Source organism: Chiroxiphia lanceolata, chromosome 16 (genome assembly GCF_009829145.1).
Source record: "Chiroxiphia lanceolata isolate bChiLan1 chromosome 16, bChiLan1.pri, whole genome shotgun sequence".
Lineage (NCBI taxonomy): Eukaryota > Metazoa > Chordata > Aves > Passeriformes > Pipridae > Chiroxiphia > Chiroxiphia lanceolata.
The window spans coordinates 12,552,285-12,575,700 of NC_045652.1; the positions used below are offsets into that span (position 1 = coordinate 12,552,285).

A 23,416-nucleotide genomic window follows, 5' to 3' on the forward strand; every position below is an offset into this window, starting at 1 on the left:
CGGCGCGCCCGGGGGGAGCGCGGCAGCCCCGCGGGCTCAGCCCCGCACGGCGCAGCGCGCGGGGACGGGGTTAACCCGCCCCTCGGGGCTCCCCCGGCTCTGTCACCGCATTCCTGCCCCGTGCCCGCCGTGCGGGCGACAAGCGGCCCCGCGGGGCTCGCCCGGGCTGAGGCGGCGGCGGCCCGGCCTGTCCGGGCGGGCCCGGCGCGTCCCCGCCCGCGGCACCGCCGTGCGCGCACAGGGGGCGCTGTTGGCGCGGGGACGCGGCGGAGCGAACCCGCCGGGGGCGCGCGGGCGCGCGCGGCCGTGGGCACGGGGACGGATGGGACAGGGACGGGAACGGGGAGGACGGGGACAAGGATGGGAATGGGGATAGGGACGGGGATCGGGTGCCGCGGGGGTGCCCTCAGCGGGCGCGGGACGGCGTCGCCCCCGCCTCGGCGCGCGCGGCCCCTGCGCGCGCACCCGCCGCCCAATGAGCGGCCCGGCCATTGAGGGGGGGGGGAGCAATGGAGGGACCGGGGGGGAGAGGGGGGAACAGGTCCCGCGGCGTCGGCGGGGATGGAAGGGGGTGTTGTGTTTGTGTCCCCGCTCCTGCGGCCGTGGAACCTGCACTGAAACGCCGACACCCCCCCCACCTCCACCGCCCAGTCCCGACACGCACAGATGCACACACGGACAGAGACACGCACAGAGACACGCACAGATGCACACACAGAGCCCCCGCTCCAGCGCCTTTCCCCCGACACGCACCCCCCGCCATCACCCCCGACTGGAGGTGTAGGTCAGGGGAAGGTGGGACGAGCCGCTGTGGGCGGGAGAGCCGCTCAGGGGAGCGGGAGGTGATCCAGCAGCGCCGCTGCCGGTTCGGAGGGAGGTGCGGGGGAGCCGGGACGCGGGGCGGGGATGGCGGGGGGCGCGGGGGGGGTCGCGCCGCCGCCGCCTGCGGCGACCAGAAAAGTTGAGGCGGCTCTCGGGGGCGGGAGCGAGCCGACGGGGTTCGTGTTTGATCAACTTGTCGCTTAGGTGCTTTGTTTTTAACTCGCCTTTATCCTGGGTGCACTTCTCTTATAACTACTTCTTTCTTATTTTTTTTTAAGAAGGGGGGGGGCGGGGAGCGAGTCTCCCAGGAAAGTTTTTCTCTTTACGGAAGGCGGGACTGAAACGATACCCGATGCATTGTTCAAATGTAAAACCTCCAGCGCTTTCTCTTTCTTTTTTTTCTTTTTTTTCTTTTTTTTCTTTTTTTTTTTTGGTGGGGTTTTATTGCCGCCGCTGCCGCTGTTGTGATCGCGCTTTCCCCCTTGTGTTTACAGCGCCTGTGAGCGAGAGACGCTCGGAGGAAGAACCACCAGGATCCCTGGGCTGCATCAGCGCGGAGGGCTCAGCAGAGCCGGGAAGGATTTCACCTTGTTGCTGCTTGTTTCGGGAGATTTTCGCTCTCCCCCCGCCTCGGACACTGTCCAGCTGAGCGTTTGTTTCCTTGCTGCGTCCACAGGCGGCCTGAAAAAAAAAAAAAAAGCGCTTTTCCATGTTAAGAGGTGATTTTTGTCGTGGTCTCCCTGCGAGGAAGAGAGCGGCACCAGCCTCCCAGAAGGGAGACGGGATCAACTGAGGTTTTCCCTACCTCCGGCTGAACGTGAGAGTTCAAGTGACACCGGCAGTGGCCTGTGGCTGACTGACTGCACGGCGGGCTGGAATCACAGCCAGAGCTGCTCAATTTACCTGCTCGAGGACCCTTCAAACCCTTTTGTTGACGGTAGAGATTTGTATCCCAAGGAAAATCGGATTAATATAAACTATGCAGAGCTTTGCGGGGATATCTGGAGACTACTCTGTCTGCATGGCTAATCTTGAAATTGTCTGAAATAAATCCTCAGCGCAAGGAATAACGAGATACTTTCAATTAGTTTTTTTTTTCCTTGACGCTTTTTTTTTTTCCCCTTCTGCGAGAATTTAACACTTCCATTGGAGGGTTTTTACAGGAGAATGGGACACATGCTGGAAAACTCAGCACGCTTCATAAAAATCACGGGGGTAACAGTTTCCATCAGCGTTGCGGTATGAAAGGTTCTCGATGGATTGTCTGCTGGTGGCTACGATGGATCAGTCTTTCCCTGTTCCTGTTTGCGATGTGCTGAAGGATCCGGATTTAGTGAAATACTGACGCCTATAAACTTACTCCCTCTCTGCTGAAGGCATCGGATGTGACAGTGCAGAGGAACATGTGTTTCACATTTCTGACTGGTTGTTTTGGTGCAATCAATACCTCCACAAGAAACATTGACTTAGGTGGCGACTGTCATAGCGGGAGGCACACGGAGTGCAGCTCTCGGCTTGCAGGCACAGTGAGCACAAATCAAAGAGCCCGCCGTTCCTGGGAAGCGGGGGCTTCGCTTCCCCCCAGACTGCGGGGCAGAGGCTCCCGACCCCCCCCGGGGAGCCCGGCCCGGCGGTGCGGAATGAGCAATGACCAAAGCGCTGTCAGGAGTGGCGGGCAGCCGGATCCGATGGGGATCAGTGAGGCAATAGCGGTTGAAAGAAAGGTGGATCGCGAAATTATTGCCCGAAGGAATAGCAGGCGAGGCGGAATGATGATAAAGTTAAACTTCTGTTTCATCTTCTGTCGGGGATGGTGGGCGTTTCTGTTGCTTCAGCTCCACATGTTGCAAGCACTGGCACAAGGTAGGGCTAGAGACATTTTTGTTTATAGAAATGCTGCATCTGCCTTTTAAGAGGAAGGGAATCTCGCTGGGGTACAGAGAAACCCTTTGACTTTTATCCTTATCAGAGGTAAACTGCAGAATTCTCGTTGAGCTGATTTCATGTAGGAATGGTCTTTTCTTAAACACAATCGTTTCTTTATGGAACAGGGATTTGCAAACTGTACCTACATGTTTCTCTCCCTTTCTCGTCCTATCCTTCCCCTATCCCAACCTCCCACAGAGAATCAAAAGCCCCATCGGTACCAAACCTGCTTTTATTATTTGCTTGAATACATCCGTACTGTTCTTTCAGGCAGCAAAAGAGTTAACTGCTGGTTGTGTCTGTGTGTGTGTGTGTCTGTGTGTGTGTGTTTGAAACGCTGTGCACCGAGATAAGTTATTAGGAGAAGGGGAGTCATAAATCCTCCGACTAGAACTAAATCGGGCATGTAAAAGGAATTCTTTAAACATATGAACACTATTCTATGTGAACCTCGGTCTTAGCACTGTTCATTTCTTTTGGATTGCCAAGTAACATTTACCCGAGACAAAAACTGCAATTGATTCGTATCTGAGCATTTCCACATCAGAGATCCTTGCAGTCAAATGAGTCACTTGTAAACGAAGGGTCAGAGTCGACCAATAGACTCTAAATATCAAGTGTCAGTCACTTTGCATGTAAATTCCCCTCTCGAAAAAAAATCGCCAAATGTAGCCTAATTCTTAATAATCCTTTGAGAGAGTAAACAATAAATGGCAGGCAGAAGCATTACAGTTGGCTGCGCCAAATAACACGCTGAACAAACGCAGCTTTCACTTTCTTTGCTGGGGCTGAGTTTTATTGCTGGGAGCATTGTCTGGCTGAAGTGGTGTGTGCTGGACAATGCAGGGCTGTGTCGTGGGGGACCGGGAGCTGGTTATTAAAAGCGGAAGTTAATACTCCATGAAGGGGAATGGGCTTTGTGTTTTAGTTCTTTGTTTTCAAGTATTTCATAGGGAACAACGGTGCATTCAGTTTTAATAACTGGATGGGGCTCGTGTGTTGAGGAAGAGGGGTTGGAAGCCAAGTCTGCTGTAGTTTGTGTGCTCAGGGTTTGCTGCTGCATCCTCCAAAAGTTTGGAGCCGCAGGATACAGAAGAGATTTAATCCAGTGTTTTATATGGACTCCACCCTCATAAACCTATCTCAGTGCTTTGTTTATGCTGTCATTGCTATTCCCAAATTACCTCTGCCGAGGCCTGCAAGCCCTAACAGAGTATTGTTATCCCGAAACAAGCCATACCTGACATAATTATCTCTGAAATTTTAGATTCACGTCACTTTTTGTGTTTTTCTTTTGGTAGTTGTTGTTGATAGATGCCAAAATGATGCTTCATTTTTGAAGGTAAATGTTGATGATTCTTGCTATTTACATTAAAAATGAAAAAAAAATTAATAAAAGATAGTTTTAAGTGCCAGTGATTCAGAAATCAGATGCCATACAAAAACTGGTTTTCTATGGTTTAGTAGTAAACCAGTCATCTAATTGAATTAAAAGTGAACTGAAACTTTTGTTTAGCACATAGTATAGAATAATTTTTCAGTAGCGTCTTCCAGATTACTCAGCATTTGCAGTACTATCAATTTCAGGTACTGTGTATCTCCGGGAGGGATGAGGTGTTTACAAACTATCCTAAAGAAAAGTCCTAACACCAAGTTAGTTTTACCCATCAATATTTAAGAGGGGGAGGGGAAGTGAACAGAATAAGATACATTATTTCTGAGAAATATTGGTGCAGATAAAAGTATGAAGTTTAGAAGACATGAACAATGAAAAATAAAACTATTTTAATTTTTATATAATGCAGAATATACAAATTGTGGTTAATCCTCTTAAGAATTCTTTCAAATATAAACCACTATGGAGATCTTGATGCAGAGGGCTTCTATTTGGTTTCACAAAATTTGTTTTAATTTATAACTTACGGTTCTTTTAGCAGTCTGAATGCTAATGGATTCTAAGACATTCATCATTTTTATGCAAAAATTTACTTTAGAGAGAAGATGACAGTTTTTATAAAAGTCCTTCATGAAAATGGAAATTCTGCTACGGCCACAGAAGTTTCTAATGGAATGATGTGGTCATATGCATGAGAGAATTACATGACTTCAGTCTTTTTATATGATAAAAAAATGAACATTTTAAATATATGGGCCATGCCTATTTTGAATGAATCATATTACTGTGCTATAACCAGCTAATGTTTCTAAAATAACTATTTCAGCATTAAAGGAGTAAGAAATATTTCAGGCGTACTGAAATGCAGGTTCTCAGTTCATATGAAGCAGATTAGATAAATTGGTTGAGATTAAGTGTCTTCTCCTGTAAGGTGAATGGAAGAAAAGAGTTTCGGCTGCAACAGGTTGGTTGACTGTTCTCTAAACTTCAATGGCCATGCAAGTGAAAGCTGATCTAGAGGTGAACTGTAAATAAAACCACTTGTAAATTCATTTTGTACTTAGCTCTTCAGCTTTTCTGTCTTCTGTGGTCGTGTTACGTAAATCAATATAAAAATTTATTTGATTTCTTTTTCCTTTCCAAAGCGAATTTAATTAGCATGAAACGTACAGCGGTTTGTTGTCGTGAGTAATAAAGGATTCTCTTCAAACCTTGGGATTGTCAGTGCACACCTTCTCACCGTGGGAGTGACTTCCTGGGTGGAAGAGATGTGGAGATGACAAAGGTTGTGGCCTGTTCCATGTGCACAGCTGGGAATGGTGCTCCCAGACTGAGGGTGTGTCCCACCCCACTCACTGCCCTGCCCCATCTCTGATCAGGGGCTTCTCAGGAGAATGAACCTGTAAGAGTCCCAAAACTGTTGCACATCTCTTTGTTTACTCAGCTCTTTGTGCCTCCTGGCCTCTGCCATCGGCCCTCTTTTCACGGCATTTTTGTTAAATTTGAGCTCGAGATGCTAGTTAGCCTCAAGTCATTGTGTGTCATCAAAAAATGCTGAGCTGCTAATGGGTAATCACCGTAATTATCAAATTAGAATTTGCGAGGTGATGGTACAAGTGAATCATTTGGACACAGTAACTGACTCCTGTACTTGGAGGAGCATCCTCCTCCCACAGAGACGTCTGGCCCGTGGTCTGCATGCCTGGGCAGAGTCCTGTGAGCACACAGAGCCCTCGCAGGGTTGGAATTTATGCTTTATGTATGAGATTAACAAACAGTGATGCCTACTGAGCTACAAAATGTTTACTAAACTACTGGAATATTTGTATGGAAATAGAAAAAGTCTGCTTATTTAAATAGGTTGGAAGTTGCTAGAGGCTGCTCTACATGCATCTTAATGGATTTAAGTACCTTCCCAATGGCTGTCTTTTGTTGAGGAATGAAAGAACACTTAGAAAATATATTTCTCTGGATTGATGGCTGTTGTTCAGAAAGATTTTAAAATAGATAAAAGCAGTGCAAAGCTTTAAGCTTCTCCAGCTGGAGCCTGGTATCTTTAAATATTAAGAAAGAGAAGCTTGTCTGATTTATCTTAGCATAACAGCAATGGAATTGTAATCTTTTTATGCTGCTTAATCAAATTTATAATTCAGAATTCTACACATACCTGAATATACATTTAAGGTGGTATCGATACCAATGGCTTTGACAGAAGCCATGTCATGGTAAATAGATGAAAATGTTTCCGGGGCCCAACTTTTTAAATTCAAATATTTGATCTGGTGTATTGTAATTATGTGGAGCGTAAGAAGCATTTTCAAGCAAATTTCAAACTGCATTAGGTGCAGAGATGATAAAGAACTTGCACAGAGTATTTGGTTGTTGGAAGAGATGGAGAGATGGTGAAATGTGAGGGCAATACTTATTAGGAAGTAAAAAGTGTTCTGAACTAGATGTAGGATGAAGCATTTCTAATTCCAGAGGCTTCTGTTACTGTTTAATGAAAACTTATTATTTTGTATTGGATTCACCTCTTGTGTTTCCTTTCTTTAGATGAGCGTTTTGTGTTAGTTTTTGAACAGGTGATTTTTCTTGTGTATATAATTATAATAATTATCAAATTGATTTGGCAGAGCAGAGACAAGCCCAGTCTAAATAGCAACGGGGTGGAGAGAGTTGGAGTTTTCTGTGGCCGGATCCTGTGACTTCTCAGTGTCTCTAGTGTGGTAACTCTTGGTTTGCTTGATATGTTTATGTTTTGCTGGAAAATTACGTATTCTCAAGACTTCTCAAAGCAAGTTCAAAGAGATGTGAGTATTTATCTGTGAACATTTTAAGTGCAGTGTTTGAGAGGGTTTCTCGAGGGTGCAGTGTAAAGGTGCTGTTAGAGCTGAAGGGAGGCTGTAAATGAGAGATGGTTATCAATGCTGCTTCCATGCTTTACCAGGAGGTCCTTAGACTGGGAACAACCTGGGTTTGGAGAGAGAGGCTGTGGCAGTTGTGCTGTGTGGCTTTCACATCACTTCAGAGGAACAGAAGGCAAATCTGTGTCCGCGGCTCATAGTCCTTGAAAGGTTGTTCTGGAAGGTTCTGTCATGTCTCTGCACAGTCATGTATTTTGGATAACAGAGGCAAATATTGTCTAATATTTTAATGATTGATTAAACAAACCATAGAAAGATTAATAAACGATCTTAAAGTGGATTATTAGGAAGCTGTTAAGTGGAGGGCTTGGGCTTTTGTATGACTCAGAGATAACTTTTTTATTGTCTTACTGTTCCACCACAGATGTACAAGTCTGGAACATTTTTTTTGTTTTCGTGCATTTATGAACTTTCTCTACAGCTTTACCTGAACATCCCATTCTGAATGGACTAGTTATTTGGTTCACTGGGACCTTTTTGCTGTAATGAATCTGTGGGCTGACTAGAGGCAATTAGACTCCTCATGGAGCAAAATCTTGTTCATGCTGAGTTCATTACAGAAATAGACCTTTCTTCCTCCCTCTGCATATGTACATACGTAATGTGTATTTAAACAGTTTTTAAGGAACAAATTGATGATTTGTTGGTATCTTCAAAATTGTGTTTTCTTGGAGTTTTATAAGTAGGATAATTTTTATAAGATGTGTGCAGAGATTATAAAATACCAGAACTAAGGTAAGTTTTGCATCTTTAATGTACATTCTTTATGCATGTGCATTATGATCAAGTTTAAATTGATACTTACTATTTTACTGTCTATGTCAGAACTAGAGACTGAATACTGCTCACTGATTAGTTTTTCAGTAGTTTGTTTTCTTGTCAGTGCTTGGCTCCATCTTTCATTTGCTTCAAATCTTTTAAATTCAGCACAAGAAGACTTTTGTGTGAACTAAAGGAAGAACTGTTAGCAGCTATAGCGTGGCATTGGATTAGTCTACTTACAGTTATTACAGCTGGAAAGCAAGTAATTGGTGAGATTTGGTTTCTATTTCTGACTATCAAGTGAGTATTTTCTAGTGAATAAAGACTCTTCGCTCCACGTGCCTCAAAGACAACCCTTCACCATCCATTCAGCTCATGCAGAACAGAAATATCACTCCATGAAAGGTCTGTTCCCAAAGAAGTTGGGCTTTCTGGAGTTATATCTGCCCACACAGTTAAGTAAAACTTTCCAACTCCTTTACAGACGTGGTCTTTGAAACATCACAGCCTTGGAGATTCCAAGAGATGCTGTAGGAACTAGTTCATGTAGCACTTGCAGGTCTGAGTTCAAGGGGTGACATGGCTGAGAAGTGGAAACCTTTTATTTTAATGTGCAGAATAACTTAATTACCTTTAAACATGTATCAGTGGTTTTGTAGGATCTCCTCATTATACAGATTCTTAACTTCTAGACATACATGGCATTTGTATATGGTATCTTGAGTATATAGTATTTTAAGTTTACTAAGAGCTATTTTTTGTTCTGTCCTTTCTATGAGAAATAACAAAGCTGTTACCAGAATATATATTAGTCTGTTGCTAATCATATGTTTTATCTGTGGAATGTCCCTGAAGTGTAATATAAACGCCACTCTCACTAATATTAAAAGTGTAGATCTAGGCTTTTTAAGGGAAGTGTTTTTAAAGTTAATTTTCAGCTGTTGAGCTCCCTGAACTGGCTCAGCCTGGGATCACAGCAGCATCAGGGACAATGGAAAGGAGGTGATGGGAGTCATGGCCGGGGGCATGACCCTGCCAGCCATCTCAGATCAGTTCGAATTGTTGGAGAATTTTCTGACTCCGACAAAACACAAGGGAATGTGCACTGCCTGACTTCTTACAAATATGTGGAGGCCGCTGTTCCTGGGTAGAAAATAGGTTAGGGAGGTGGTTTAGAAGACTTAACTTTTTTTTTTTTTCCTCTGGAAGAACCTTTCAGTGAGTTTCTCCCTCTGTCAGGTGGAGTCTTCCTGACCTGAGCATGTAAGGTAAGTGCTAAAGTTGAGCAATGTGAATTGCTTATTTCCCTTAATCCCCTGATCCCTCAGTTCTGTAGCTGATAATAGGAATGATATTTTTTTCTAAAAAAAAAAAAAAAAAAAGAAAAGAACTCTGTAACTGAAGTTGCAAATTTCTCTGGTATTACTTCTTAATGTTTGTATCTAAAAAGGGTGGTGTGAGCTCCAACAGCTCTGACTAAAGGAAGTCTTTTACACTACTTTGTACAAAATGTGGAAGTGGATTGTACAATCTTATGTCACACCATCCAGATAACTTTTAAAGTGTCATTTTTGATAAACAATAAAGCATTTGTTGTTTTTATGCAGATAACTCGATTCCTTAATCCTGTTTTTCACATTTCCATGCTCTGTTGCAGCAGCCTGAAGAGAAAGTTGATTCTGGGAGATAAATCATTGTCCCTTAAGTCTCTTTAAACCACTTTATGGTCTTTTAAGCTATAAGCCATATTTTTTTCTAATAAACTCCTAGGTCTAACATGTTATCTAAAAAATAATTTGTTCAGTACAGCCCGCTCAGACCAGAAAGTAGAGAATAATGATACATAGCCCCAGTATGTGTTGCCAGAATGGTCCTCCATTGATTCCAGACTGAAATTGAAGTTTGTTACTCATTATTACACAAAGAATCAGAAGATCTGGTAGACGTTGCTTTCATCCTCAGATTCATATTTGTCAGACTCTGTATATTTATTAGCCCAGAATGTTGTGGCTTTGATATGTGGTTTTGGCATTGAGTTCATAGGAAATCTGCTCTTTAGCAATGCTGCCTTTTAAGGGAAGGTGCTAAGAAAACAATGGAACTTTAGTGCAAATATTTCAAATGTTTAAACACTTAAGAAAAATGCATTTTGTCAAACTGGTACTGCTTTCTCACCCAATATTTATGTTAAATACAGACTCAGTACTAACACCATCATTGCTGCCTTCCTTACACGTTGAGGAATGAACGTCCCTTGTTTCTTATTTCTTACCTGTCAAGAAGTGCAAAGGCCAGTCATGACTAAATACTTCTGAAATAACTGAATGGTGTGTGATGACTGGAAAAGAAATATACAGTGCTGTGCCATACTTGCAGTTCAAAGATAACACATTTATCATAACATGGAACACACGGCAAGTGAACAGTGCTGTAGTACTGAGGTGGTGGGAGGAGGGAAGGGGAATTCTCCATCAGTGTTTCTAAATGTGTGTACTGAGAAGTGTCATTTTAAGTCTTGTTGAATCTGTGAGCACAGAGGCACAACAGACTTTTCTTGCAGATTGTTTGTGACTCCTTCAGGATCAAGAGGTTGAATAAACTTAGATTCTGATGCATCGTGCTAATGGAATGTTGCAAACCAGCACCCTTGTGCTTTCTTCCTGTCATTTAGGAGAAACTCTCTGGCACTGCTGTTTTATCCTATGATGCACAGAAGAACTTTTACAGTAGCTTAGCTGATAATGCCCTGGCAATAGTGTTGTCCGTGGTGAAGACTGGCCCATTGTTGCTGGGGGTGTCCATCTGTGTGTCTCACTCTTGTCCCCCATTTGCCTTATCCTGTTGTCCCAGGGTGACAGAGCCTCTCCCACAACGTGTTTCTGCTCTGTGGTCAGGGCTCCCACTTGCTGTTGTAATGCAAGCAATGCCTACTCTTGGTGAAGGGGTGAGGAAACAGCTTAAAACCTCTGATTCCTCATGGGAAATGTGGAACAGATTCCATCCTTATCCTCTGACTGGACACGGAGCAGCTTTTCTAGGACACTTGCATTGTGTTAAGCAGGGCTCGTGTTGTGCTGGGGGCCTTGTTCAGAACAGATGAGCAGGGAGATTGTTTAATGGTAGATTATCCCAGCATTTTTGTTTTTAAATGTTAGATAAGACTGAGGCAAGAGATCAAGAATAATTACTCCTGTGTTCCACCTTTTGCTGTTTTTATTGCCATGAAGAAGTTAGATTTCTTTTTGAAAATGGAGTACCTGAGAATATTTTTAGAAACCATTTGAGTACATGGCACTTCAAATGCCAGATTTTAAGGTAAATTTATCAACTAATTTCCCATTTCTCTTTAGAATTTGTTTTGTTACAAACAGTTAGCTACTTATGAGCAACTTTGGATGTGTCTTAAAGAAAAATATTTGGATTGTTCTTAAATTAAGTTCCTGCATTGGCATGTGCAACCATAATTTTATAAAATATCATATTTTAACTAGAAAGAATATTGTTTTCCTTTCATCTTACACTTCTGTTTTAAAGTTCTGTGTTATCTTCTCTCTTGGAACTAGTACTCAAGATTCTTAGGTTTTAAGGACTATTGAGAGGTCAGTGGGGATTTTTTATCCTCTTGAAAAGAATACATATTTTATATAGTAACTTAATGAAATTTATATTCTGAGAGAAGGTGTTTCCTGTTCACAGAGCCTGATCATGCTAGTGCTCCTAATCCACAGAACAAGGCTAAAATTTCACTTTTAGGTGCTCTTGTTCATGGAAATGGGAGAATAGGTCAATTGACTCTACCTTAATTCAATTACAAAATAGGCCAGTGATGCTATTGTTTAATGAAATCATCAACAGAAAAATTTCAAGTTACTCTCAGGATAAATCTCCCATTTATCCACAAGTCTGAAGCAGCAATGAATAAGAAAGCAAGATTTGTGTTTTGAAAACTTCTCTTGAAGTCGTTTACGTAGTACCTAACATCTTTATTTCAAGTTCCTCGGTGCTAGTGTTGATAGCAATCTTACTCAGATTTAATTAATTATATGTGATTTATTATTAGCATTTAATGGGTCAAATATTTATGCATATTTTTCTGACTCTTCAGTTGAGAATTCTGAGTTAATGGCACTCATGTCAAACTCAAAAGTTTTAAGTGCTGGTAATTCAACGTTACATTCACTATGTAAATGCAACATAATTAAAATGATGCCTTGTCAATCCCACTCAGGTTTCTTGTGAGTATAATTTTCAGCTTTTGTACACTGGATGTGACTGTGTCTTGTGTTACCCAAATATATATTTTAGACCCACTATAGAGTGGAGCAGGCAGTTAGAAAAGACAGGATGGCTCTGCAGTTGGACCATCCTGATCCCAGGGGCAGAGATGGATACTTTTCATCCTTATCATTGACAAATGAGATCAAAGCTTTTATGTTGTATGTAAAAACTGAAGGGCTGAGTAATTTTAGATTTGCCACACTTAACGTGAACAAATGTTCTTACATGTAAGAACAAATCTTAGAAAAGATTCTTAATGTTCTAAGTGTCTTTCTCTAGAGCTGCTGGGCTTGATAAATACTGATAAACCAACTTTTGTGCAAATGTTCACTAGAGTGGAGTAAGTGTTAGCTGTCACTTTATTAAAATTAATGGCATAATTACTCATGTTTACTTGGAATTCATTGCAGCATGAAGTGATTAGGCATTAGTGCTTTGGTGAATTATGGCATATTGCACATTTTTTATAACCAATTAGTGAGTGTTGGTCTTGGGCACGTGCAGTGCACCTCGTTGTCACTCATCTCATTAACAACCATATCTGTATGTTTACCAGAAGAGTTCTCTTGGAGCTTTTAACATGTGACAAAGACAGTGGAGACACGTATATATAACCCAGGAAAGACAGAAAATACTTGCCATTGTGTGATTTAGTACAAGACCAGAGCTAGTGCTGTTCTGAGGACATGACTGCCTTGACTGAAAAGCTCCCAACACCAGTACTAGAGTTGCCAGATATGGATTTTTCATAATTCAGTCAAATCTTAACATTCTGAGTGAAAGGCAAATGTCGACTTTCTACATGTTTGCAGCTCTCAGTCACTTTTCCAGGCATCCAGCAGCCTCAGCTGTCTTGAAATTCTGGAGAAATGGCTACATGCTGAAAAAGCTGTGTGTTTGCCTGCTTGTTTCAGTGCTGCATCAAGGCAAAGACACAGCTATTCAGAGCTCATGTAGTAATTTGGCAAGTAGAATGTACTGTACATATGAAGAACTGTCTGTAGTGATTGATACATTGGGGATTTTTGAAGTCTTCAGTGTGTTCAAGGCTTCTGAAGTCCTATTTCTGGTGCTGGTCAGAAGTTCTTTTACCGTTCTGATTTTTGTAGGCGGAATGTTTTTGTGATTTAAATGCATATGTAACTGAATTTCAGATTTCTGAGTGTAATTTGTATTTATGACTTGTTATGGTTTAAGCCCAGCTGGCAACTAAGCACCGAGCAGCCGCTCACTCTCCTCCCCCATTGGTGGGATGAGGGAGAGGATTGGAGGAGTAAAAGTGAGAAAACCCGTAGGTTGAGCTAAAGACAGTTTATCAGGTAAAGCAGAAGCTGTGTGTGCAAACAAGGCAGCACAAGGCTTTCATTCCCCTCGTCCCCTGCCAGGCAGGTGCTCGGCCATCCCCAGCCCTGCAGGGCTCCCTCATGCTGAACAGGGACTTGGGAAGGCAAATGCCATCACATGTCCTCCCCTTCCTTCTTCTTCCCCAGCTTTATATGCTAAGCATGGCCCCATATGGTCTGGAATATCCCTGGGGTCGGTTGGATCAGCTGTCCTGGCTGTGTCCCATCCCAATTCCTTGTGCACCCCCAGCCCGCTCGCTGGCAGGGCAGTGTGAGAAGCACAAAAGGCACTTACTGAGTGCAAGTGCTGCTCAGCAACAACAAAATCATCTCTATATTACCATCACTTCCTTTTTTTTCAGCACAAATCCCAAACACAGTCCCATCCCAGCGACTGTGAAGAAAACTGACTCTTCCCCAGCCCAAACCAGCCCATGACTGCAGCTCTAAAAGCATTTTCATTTGGTACCTTGTAGATTGACTGAGGGAAACTGTATGAAGTGGCATGATCTTAAATGGAGATCTTAAATCTCATAAATCTGCATTGTGAAATGTAATCATGTTAGAGGCAGAACTCTTGTGGTTTTTCAATTACTTAGTGGTGCTTTTTCATATCACCGCGTGTGAAGCAGTTCTGTCAGAAACAAAGAATTCGGCGCTTTCAGATGAACCATCTTTGAAGAAACAGCTGAAGGCAACAGGTTTCAAGCTCTTTGAAGCCTTTTCCCTTTGAGTTCTTGGTAAAGGATGGTCTGTCATAACTATTGGTCACTTTTTAAGTGTTCTTTTAAATTTGTGGGGAAAAAAAAAATCAAGTGCATCATTACATATTCACGTATCACAGAAAGGCTTTATAAAAATAACTTGAAAAAGTTACTGACTTAATTACAGTGAACCCTAGATTGACCTTTTAAACTAATATAATAAAAAGAGAGGTTAAGATTTGTATGACTTGGTTAAATATGATAACTGAGGTAATTATATAGCATGATGTATAAAACCAGGTGATTTTATTTTTAGCCTATATTCTGTATAGTTTATATGTTAGAAACATTCTCTGACATGGTGATTTGCACTTAAAACAGCTCTGAAGGGTAAGCTTTCAACATTTGTGTTGCTATTACAAGATTCTTAATAGTTTTCCTTTAGACATTTAAAAGCTTTAAAAGCTTGTGTTGGGATGGTTTTAAAACTTTTTTGGTAGAAGAATTAACGTGTGTGGTAGGTTTTGTTAATAAGTACTGCTGAAGTTATACAGAGTCATTCCTATGAATTTCTTCAATGTCAGTGTGCAAGCTGCTCTCCTGTTCTTTCTGTCACTCTGATCTATTTTTTTTTTTTTTTTGAACCTGAGTAAATGTGAGGAATTTTGTGTGTGAAAAAGGATGTTCTGCAGCAGGTTTCAGGAACTGAAAAATTAGTCTGTTCCCTCACTCAGATTGGTAATGGAAGTAATAAACTATCCAGGTAAAAAGTCAGTTGAAATATAAGGATTTTATGATGAAATACTTGGCTTTTGGGATATATAGCTTTCATAGCAGTTCTTAATAAAGCCAAGGAGTCCCATGTTTTGGTTTTTAGTTTTGTGGATTGCTTTTTTTGTTGATTTTTTTTGGGCTGTTAGGTTTTTTTTTAATGTCATATCTTGACTCCATGTAAGAGGTTTAAGAAAATAAACAGAATCAGGTTGGTGGAAAGACCAAAACCGTGAAAGTTTTTTTAAACAGAAATTTTGTTTGAACCAGAAGACAAGACATGAGACTGTATCTTCATGTATATAGTAAAGAAAACAAATGTAGTGCATTTTGACTAATGTTGCTTACCAAGTTGCACAGAGCAATGTGATGGCTCCCCAACTTAATAAAAGGAAGCCATAATCCTCAGTCTTCTACTGAAGTATGTGTGAGCTAGTTAATAAAATTAGATATTTTTTCCAAGTCTTAAGTCTTGCTAGTTGCTTATGAAGGTATTCTAGACAGAAACAGCAACACTGAATTGTGGGTTGCATTTTACTGTACTTGGCTGTTGCAGATGTGTAGATCCCCAAATTTTAAAAAGGTTGTTGTATTTGTTCTAAGCTCTGGCCTTTCCTTTAACTAGATCCAAAGGAAAGAAGGATATGTGTTCTTAATAACACAATTATTTAGAGTTATACAGCTTTTAGGTGATTCCAAAAAAATGCAAATAAGTAAATTAAAAGGCTTTCCTCTAGTTGCCATGATTTTAAAAATCACTAATAGAATTCAAGATACTTTATTTCCTTATGTATCCTCTTTCTTTCTGTAGAAACCCCTTCCTATAAAAACCAGCATCCCATATTCCCAGAGCTTTCCCTTACCCCTGCTCCTTTTTTTTTTTTTTCCCTCCTGCCTTTGGTTGGTTTTTTCTGGTGGTGTTGGGTTGTTTTTTTATTTCTTTTGTAGCCGGTGTGTGGACTTTGGTGAGCAGAACGGACGTCCTGTGTGGGAGAAAACAGAGAGAAAGCAGAAATGGCTTTTCCCACACTGCAAGATGAAGGATCTGAGTTCTTATCTGTAAATTCCTGATACTGTCCATCTGGGCAGAGAACAGAATACAAATCTCACAGCTGTGAGGTACAGGGGAAAAAAAAGTTCAAAAGGCAAAGCAGCCGAAAGCCGAGGGCTCTGGCAGAGGTTTTCTCAGAGCAGGTCTCTGGGGCTCAGAAGGGCAGAGCTCTGCTGGAATCCCGAGGCCCTTGCAGTTGTCCCTGTCACCCTGCAGCACCTCCAGTGCCAGACAGGCCAGCCTGTTTATCTAAATGAACGTGGAACCTTTGGGATTGCGTGGAAGCCACAAGTTTCTGCACATCAAACAAGGTTTGCTGTTGTGATACTTAAGAACGGCACATCCCAAAGCTTTATTTTAAAAGGGCACCTGCTTGTCACGTACCATAGCCTGGGTCCCCTCTCTGTAACACTTCCAGTGTGTAACTCTGGAGATAGGTACGAGAATTTAACTTGGTTGCTGTGATTGGAATGGCAGAGGAATCCTTCGGCATTTTGGGGTCAGGTGTTAGAAAAAGGTTCTTCCCCCAGAGGGTATTTGGGTACTGACCAGGCTCCCCAGGGCAGTGGGCACAGCACCAAGGCTGACAGAGCTCCAGGAGTGTTTGGATGATCCTCTGGGGCACAGGGTGTGACTCTTGGGGATGGTGCTGTGCAGGGCTGAGGGTTGGACTAGATGACCCTTGTGGGTCCCTTACAACTCAGCACATCCTGTGATTCTGTGATTTATCTTCTTCAGTGTCTTGTTCACTGTTTGGCCACCTTGGATCCTCTTTCTCTTCATGCATCATCTACCAAATTATTCATTAAGTTCTGAACAGTTAAACTCTGCAAACTCATTCGGGCAAAGTAATGGGAGCGAGTGCTGGTGAAGCACTTGCACAGTGTCAATATTGCATTGAAATTGCAAATGTCATTCATTCATTCACTTCTCGTATCTATTTGATAGTGTGACATATTTTAAGAGAAGAAAAATAGATTTTAATTAGCATATTCCTGTATTACTGAACAGCTAATTAGGGAAATTAAAAGTACTTTCTTAGCTATGAATAGTACGTTAAAAGAACTGTGCAACAAAAATACTCTTGTAGCTGCTTTACTTCCTGGAAACCACCCGATTAATTCTATTACAGATTATTAGTGGTGCATCATAAAGTGTGATTGCTCTCAGTTGAAGTGAAAAGAATAATGAAGACAGAAGAACCAAATCTTTGAAGGTGGCCTGATCAGAGTTTACTGGAGACTTGATCATATTGACTAGTTCATGTGGCAGTGGTAATAATAGAAAAATCTGATACTTGCAGCTGTGGGCTTTTAAAATGAATGCCACAGTGATGGGGAAAATTGGCCTCATTGTCCAAAGGAGTTTCACAATGGGTTTTTTGGTACTTCTGATTATTGATCCAAAGTTATTTTTAGTCAGTTTTCACCTTCTGAGAACTTTGTCAGGGAATCGCAACTATTTTTTGTGATGGTTGTTGTGTAAAAATTGATATTCCTACTAGGCAAAATATGTATTTAACTAGCATACAGTTTTCTCTGACAAGCTAAATTACATTAAATTAGGTTAGATAAATTATGTATTATCAACAAAAGCAATATAACAAAATTCATTGGAATTTTGTGGAATACATTGAAGTACATGTTAGTAGTGCATCAACTTTGTAGAGAACCATGTCTTTGGAAGGCAGACAAATATTATTCTGACTTTATGGCTGCTTTGAGAGTTAATGGCCATAATAACAATAAGCATATCTTGCTAATTTTCCACTAGTTTTGTTTTAAATAACATTTTAATTTGCATATTGGTCATCTGCTGAAAACACATTGCTTTTAATTGTTCATCTTCAATTCCCATCACTTTTCAGATTTTTGAACGGGCTTTTAAAAAGTTTGAAAAGGGCTGGTTTAAAAAGTTCATCTAAATGAATTGAGATAGAAATGTGCAAAAATAGGCTCATGTCAAAAATACTGAGTTTTAGTTAGAAACTTACAGTTCTGTGTTCAGCCTTGTCCTACATGGTTTCCAACTTGGAATGTTTTGAGCCATTCAAACAGACTGACTCCTGTTTTATCTTGGACAAAATGGATTATTGTTTAGAGCCTAAAATTACAGTTTGAAAGGATAAATTATTGATTGTTGGCATTTTGCAAGATATCAGATATTAGTCTCTCTAAGATCTTTCCTACAGGATGGAATTTAATTTCTTTGATCTCATAAAAGGGAAGTAGAAAAGCATCCTTTAAGTGCTTTTACAAATAAAAAGATTTTTTTCATATTTGCATTATTTAAAATGCATTTTTATTTGTCTTATAAATATGCTAATCTTCATAAGCTGCTTCTGGTATGACATATGGTATATAATTTTCAGTTCTTTGACATCAACCTCGTTACTATTAAAGAAAAATGTACAATTGGCAGGGAAAATTAGTGTGTTCAGTGGCAGAATGCTTAGAAGACTTTTGAGAAGTATCTGGGGGGTTCAGCTGTGTTATGAGCAGGCAGCTGTTTGAAGAGGTCTTGGAGGTTTTGTTAATTGTGTGTTTGTTCCTTTTCAGACAGCACTTCTTTGGGGCTCGTTTGGTCTGGTGGAAAAACTGCAGATAAATGCTTGTCAGTAGAAGAGCAAAGCTCAGTTAAACATATGTTTGTATTTTAAGTAGTTTTATATATATATATATATTAAAGGATATTTAGAAGTAATTGAGATTATTTTCTTATTTATTATTTTCTTCATTGAGATTATTTCTCTACAGGTAGACCTATATCAAGAAAGAAGAAAAAAATCACAAAACAAGTTTAAAGGATTGATGGAAATGGCCCCTTAATCTGTCAGCCAAGGCTTAGCCACAATAAGCACAACATTGTCTTAGGAAATGAAGGAAAATTAGATGATAAATTCAAATTTTGTAGGTTTTTACTAGTACAGAGCCAGTGAATGAAAAGCTTGAACTAAATGAACTAAAAAAGCTTTAGGAAAACGAAAGATACTTTTGCCACCATGTTGCTGTTTTTTTGTTTTTTGAAATTTAACTTATTGAAGCTGTTGATCTACCTCTGCTCCCGTTTTACAGGGCTCTGCAGAGATAACTTCTGAGTTGAAAAGTTGTCTCAGGTAACTTGGAATAATGCAGCAGCAATAGTGCAGAGCTTAATGCAGGGACACTTGGTTCAAGTGGGAAGTTCTATGATCTTGTCCCTGCCCTCTGGGTCATGTGTACAATTTAAAGTATTTCAGCTAACCTTAAATTTTCTACTCCTTTTCTACTCTTCTCCTTTAGCATTTTCTGCTCCTTGTTGATAATAACTTCTGAGGATCTCAAGTGCTCAGCTCTTCTCAGCTGTCACTAGAGCTGGATTTGTGATTTTAAACTGCCTCAAGCAGCTGTCAAAGAGTTGGGTGTAGTACATACCCATTTGTTAGATCTTAAACGGTGGGATATGTTAAAAATAGTTGCTTTCACTTTTAAGTGCTTTCTGTTCACCTTAGAAGCATTTAAGTGTTGTTACAGGTACACTTCTGCCTTCTCTTACAGACATTTTTCTCCATCTTAGGAACAAGAGAGATACTTGCTAAGCCAGGGAAAGACAGCTATGGACAGTTTGACCTGACTCTTGGTGTTAAAGGGTTCTTTGCTAGAAATTGATAATGAAGAACATTTCCCAAAAAATTAAATCGTTATTCTTGGTTTTGGAAGGTTGGTTTGATTATGGTTTTCATTTAGCTGAGTTCCATCCTCAGATCATTGGGCAGCGATTCCATACAATTTTATTAAAACTAATGAAATGAATACTCTGTTTATAGGCCAAATTCAGTGTGGTATTTTAGCAAAAGCTTAATTTGAACTACATGAGAAGTGATATTATTGACAAGTCAAGCATGCTTTATCTTACTGAGTTGTATCATCATTTGTATTTAAAAAGCTCCCAGTCATTTTGAGGTCTTTCTTAATGAAAAGTTTCTGCAAATTATTCTTAGTAAATGGAAAACCTCCTGTTAGCCTTGCTTGGCTTTGTTTGCTCTGGAATGTTTTTGAGATTTCTGAGTGGTGTGTAGAATTTCTTGTACTTTTGGGCCATTAATTTTAATATTTATGTGAAATCTGTCAGCATCACTGAAGTTTTATTATGTATTTTATCTCTGTAGTTAGGGCATCTTTTTTTTTGTATTGACGTCTCTAGTCTGGTTTTCATCTAACACAAGTGGTCTGCATTTAGGAAGGTAAAAGCTTCAGGTGATCAGGATTAGCAGCTCTCTGGAGGAACAGACTGCAGGGGTGTGGCTGTGGCTCACCTGTGTCTGCCTCTCCCACTGGACATGAGGATCAGGTGTCCCAAATAGGTCCTAATTTCCTCTCCACCCACACCCTCCACCCCTGGGCCCAGGAGCTCCATTTAAGCTCAGCCCTGGGTGTTTAGTCCCTGTGTGCTGGATGGACTCAGCCCTGCATGGTGAGTGCCTTGTCTCCTGGATGGGCCCTGGGATGTGCTTTAGAACTTGTGTCCTGTCTCTGAACCTGTTTCTTTCTGTCTCTGGCTGCTCTCCCTGGGTGTCCCTGTTTCCTCTCTTGTCTGGGATTGTCAGTGGGTTCCATTCCCAGCACCTCCCTCTGCCTGTTGTGTTCCAGGTGCTGGGGGGCTGCATCTAGGCATGGAGGGAAGCCCCTGTCTTGGGATCACACTTGGCTCCTGGTTTGGGAACAGCCAGCCCTGGCTGCTGCTGGACACTGCCTCACGTTCAGTGCCCTGTTCTGGGGTGAGCTTCTGTAGTAAAGAGCCTTTCTTAGTATTGGCAGTCAATATTCCTATTGTTGTCCTTTCCCATCAGTGGCAGGAATGGCAAACACAGCTCTCTGGCTTAGTTGCAGTTTCCTGGCACCAGCACAACCTTCCAGCTCCTCACACCTGCCTCTGAGCCCCTTGCCTTGTTGGAATCACACTCTTCCAGGCTAACTCTTCCCCACTGTCACCATAAGGCTGTGTGAGCTTTTTATGATCATCTGCTTCTTCGTGACTGAATTAAATATGCTTAATTTTGAGTGTGCTTTCGGAAGATAAATTGACTAAACTACAATGATGCAGATGCTGCAATTCAGTGACTCAAAGAGAAGAAAAAAACAGGGGGGCTGGAAGGGGATTCAAAGGTTCAACAGTATTTTCTCCTGGGCTATGGCAGGATCAATCATAGTGACACAATTCCTGACAGATATTTATTTAATCTGTTTTCTAAGCACTTCAGTAAGGGAGATTCCAGAGATTCCATTGTCAATCTGTTCACTATTTAACTATCCGGGCTGTAAAGACAGAATTTTCTTGAGTTCAGAGTCTAATTGCTTTTGCTGCTACCAGTACTCCAGATTGCTAGAGTAGATGGTATTTTGGACACCTGCTATCCATAAGCCTTTTCTGTTTCAGGGGTTTGATGAGCCTATGCTGCTCGCATTGAAATTTGAAAAGAAGTGAACCGAGCTATCCTTTGTTGGTGAAGTAAACAAGTATCCAAACTGTATCCTCAAGGGATTACGCAGCCAAGTTTGGGAAACCACTTGGAAAGTCATAAGAGTGCTGAGGAAGAGTTGGCAATTATGACCTTAATTAAAAAAAAAAAAAGAAAAAACCAAGCCAAACAAACCCACATGAAAACAAGTTTCTGTAGGCAGTGGCACTTTTGCAGCCTTCAGTCAGAGATGGTGGTGAAGTTTTATGCTCCTTTCAAGCTTGATTCTTTCCAGTCTGATGTGTTCTCTTGTTTAGGTCAGAAATCTTTTAGAGATGTCTGATAGAAATTCTTTAGTTCTGAGCTCATTTGCTCAGTATCCAACACACATCCCAGTTTTCCCCTCCAGTATATATTCCTTAGGGCTGCTCAGCTGGGGAGGAAACACCAATAACTTGTTCCTTAAGATGTAAAATTTCAGTTTTCAGAGCCTGAAGTCCATCTTTCTTCTTGCTTCATAGTGGTTGCATTAAGTATTGCTTTTGCAAGACTGAATGCTTGCAGTCCAGTTAGAAAGTAAATATATTTAAGTTAGAGAATGTAGGAAATTCCAGTGTTTAAGGAAATCTCACCTGTGGCTCAAGCAAAATTCCATTGCTTTGTTACCTTGACTTATAGGGTTTGAGTTTTTTTCCCCAAGGAACTGCTACAGTTATTTAATTTGGAAGAAGGCTGTTGGGATGTGCTTATCTGCAGGGAGGAGGAGGAATTTGTATGGGGGGAGGAAAAAAGATGTTAGAGTGGGGTTTAAGAAAACTGAAATGGAGCAAAAGAGAAGAGCAGAAGTGTAGTATTTTAGAATGGGATTTTTTTTTTTATTAAATAGGAGGTCATATGTTTGCCAAAGACAGCTGCTTGGAGAAGGACTGGAGCCCACAATTCAGGACAAGCCAGGAGGTCAGAGACCCAAGGTATGAAGTTTGGAATCCTAAATTTTTGTGAACACTGCAAGTGTAGAGGGGAAGCTCAAGGGAACTAGTAATTCTTTGCTTGTTTATTCATCCTTCATTGTGTGACTTCAGTGACTCCTTTTAAACTGTGAAGATGTTTTGTGCTTCAGTTCTCAAATCTGGAGTTAGTAAGCTGGATGTTGGACCAGGTCCAGGTTTGGAGCTCTGGGAGAGAACGGTGCCAAGGGATGTGCAGCCCGTGGGTGCCCCGAGCCCCCCGAGGGGCGATGGGGCTCTGTCACCCACCGAGCTTTGCTGCTGCTGCGGGTGTCGGGGAGCTTTGAAACGAGAATATGAACAGCCAGTGCGGGGGCAGGGACAGCTGAAGGAAAGCTAAAGGTCGTGTAGGTGGAAGGTGGCGAGGCGGGGACACGCCGAGTGTCCGAGAGGGAAGAGCCCCTGGAAGGCGGGGATGCGGGAGGCGCTGTGAGCGCTCCCCTTCCCCGGCAGAGGGCGCCAGAGGCCCGGGCGGGGCCGCGCTGCGGGGCGGGAGCGACCCCGGACCCGATCCCAGACCCGATCCCGGCACCGACCCCGGACCCGACCCCACGTCGGGCGGGGGCGGCTGTGGGCGTCAGTCCCCGCCGGAGTCCCTCCCCGGAGATTGAGATGTTTATTTAAATTGGCTTGTTTGATGTAGGTCATCATCTCTGTCAGCGCCCGCGGAGGGATCCAGAGCAGAGGCTGCTTTGGTCCAGCCTAAATGACCGCAGGATCCAGTCACAGAATCACAGGATGTGCTGAGTTGGAAGGGACCCACAAGGGTCATCTAGTCCAACCCTCAGCCCTGCACAGCACCATCCCCAAGAGTCACACCCTGTGCCCCAGAGGATCATCCAAACGCCCCTTGAGCTCTGGCAGCCTTGGTGCTGTGCCCACTGCCCTGGGGAGCCTGGGCAGTGCCCAACCACCCTCTGGGGGAGGAACCTTTTCCTGAGATCCAACCTGCCCCTGCCCTGACACAGCTCCAGGCCATTCCCTGGCTCCTGTCC

The 23,416-nt window shown here is 42.0% G+C and overlaps 1 protein-coding gene across 4 annotated transcripts in view; it reads left to right on the forward strand.

Annotated features, from left to right (window-relative positions):
- The first annotated feature begins 563 nt into the window (after nucleotides 1-563).
- Nucleotides 564-23,416, forward strand: part of SDK1 (sidekick cell adhesion molecule 1) — a 396,182-nt gene continuing 373,329 nt past the window's right edge. For 2 of the 4 annotated variants that reach the window (XM_032703881.1, XM_032703884.1), the window contains exons 1-2: nucleotides 564-877; nucleotides 1,317-2,685. In XM_032703881.1, the coding sequence (XP_032559772.1) occupies nucleotides 2,226-2,685 (460 nt within the window). In that variant the 5' untranslated portion in view covers nucleotides 564-877; nucleotides 1,317-2,225. Of the gene's footprint in view, nucleotides 878-916; nucleotides 1,027-1,303; nucleotides 2,686-23,416 lie in introns of those variants that run through there. The other 2 variants (XM_032703882.1, XM_032703883.1) reach the window with 2 other exon arrangements.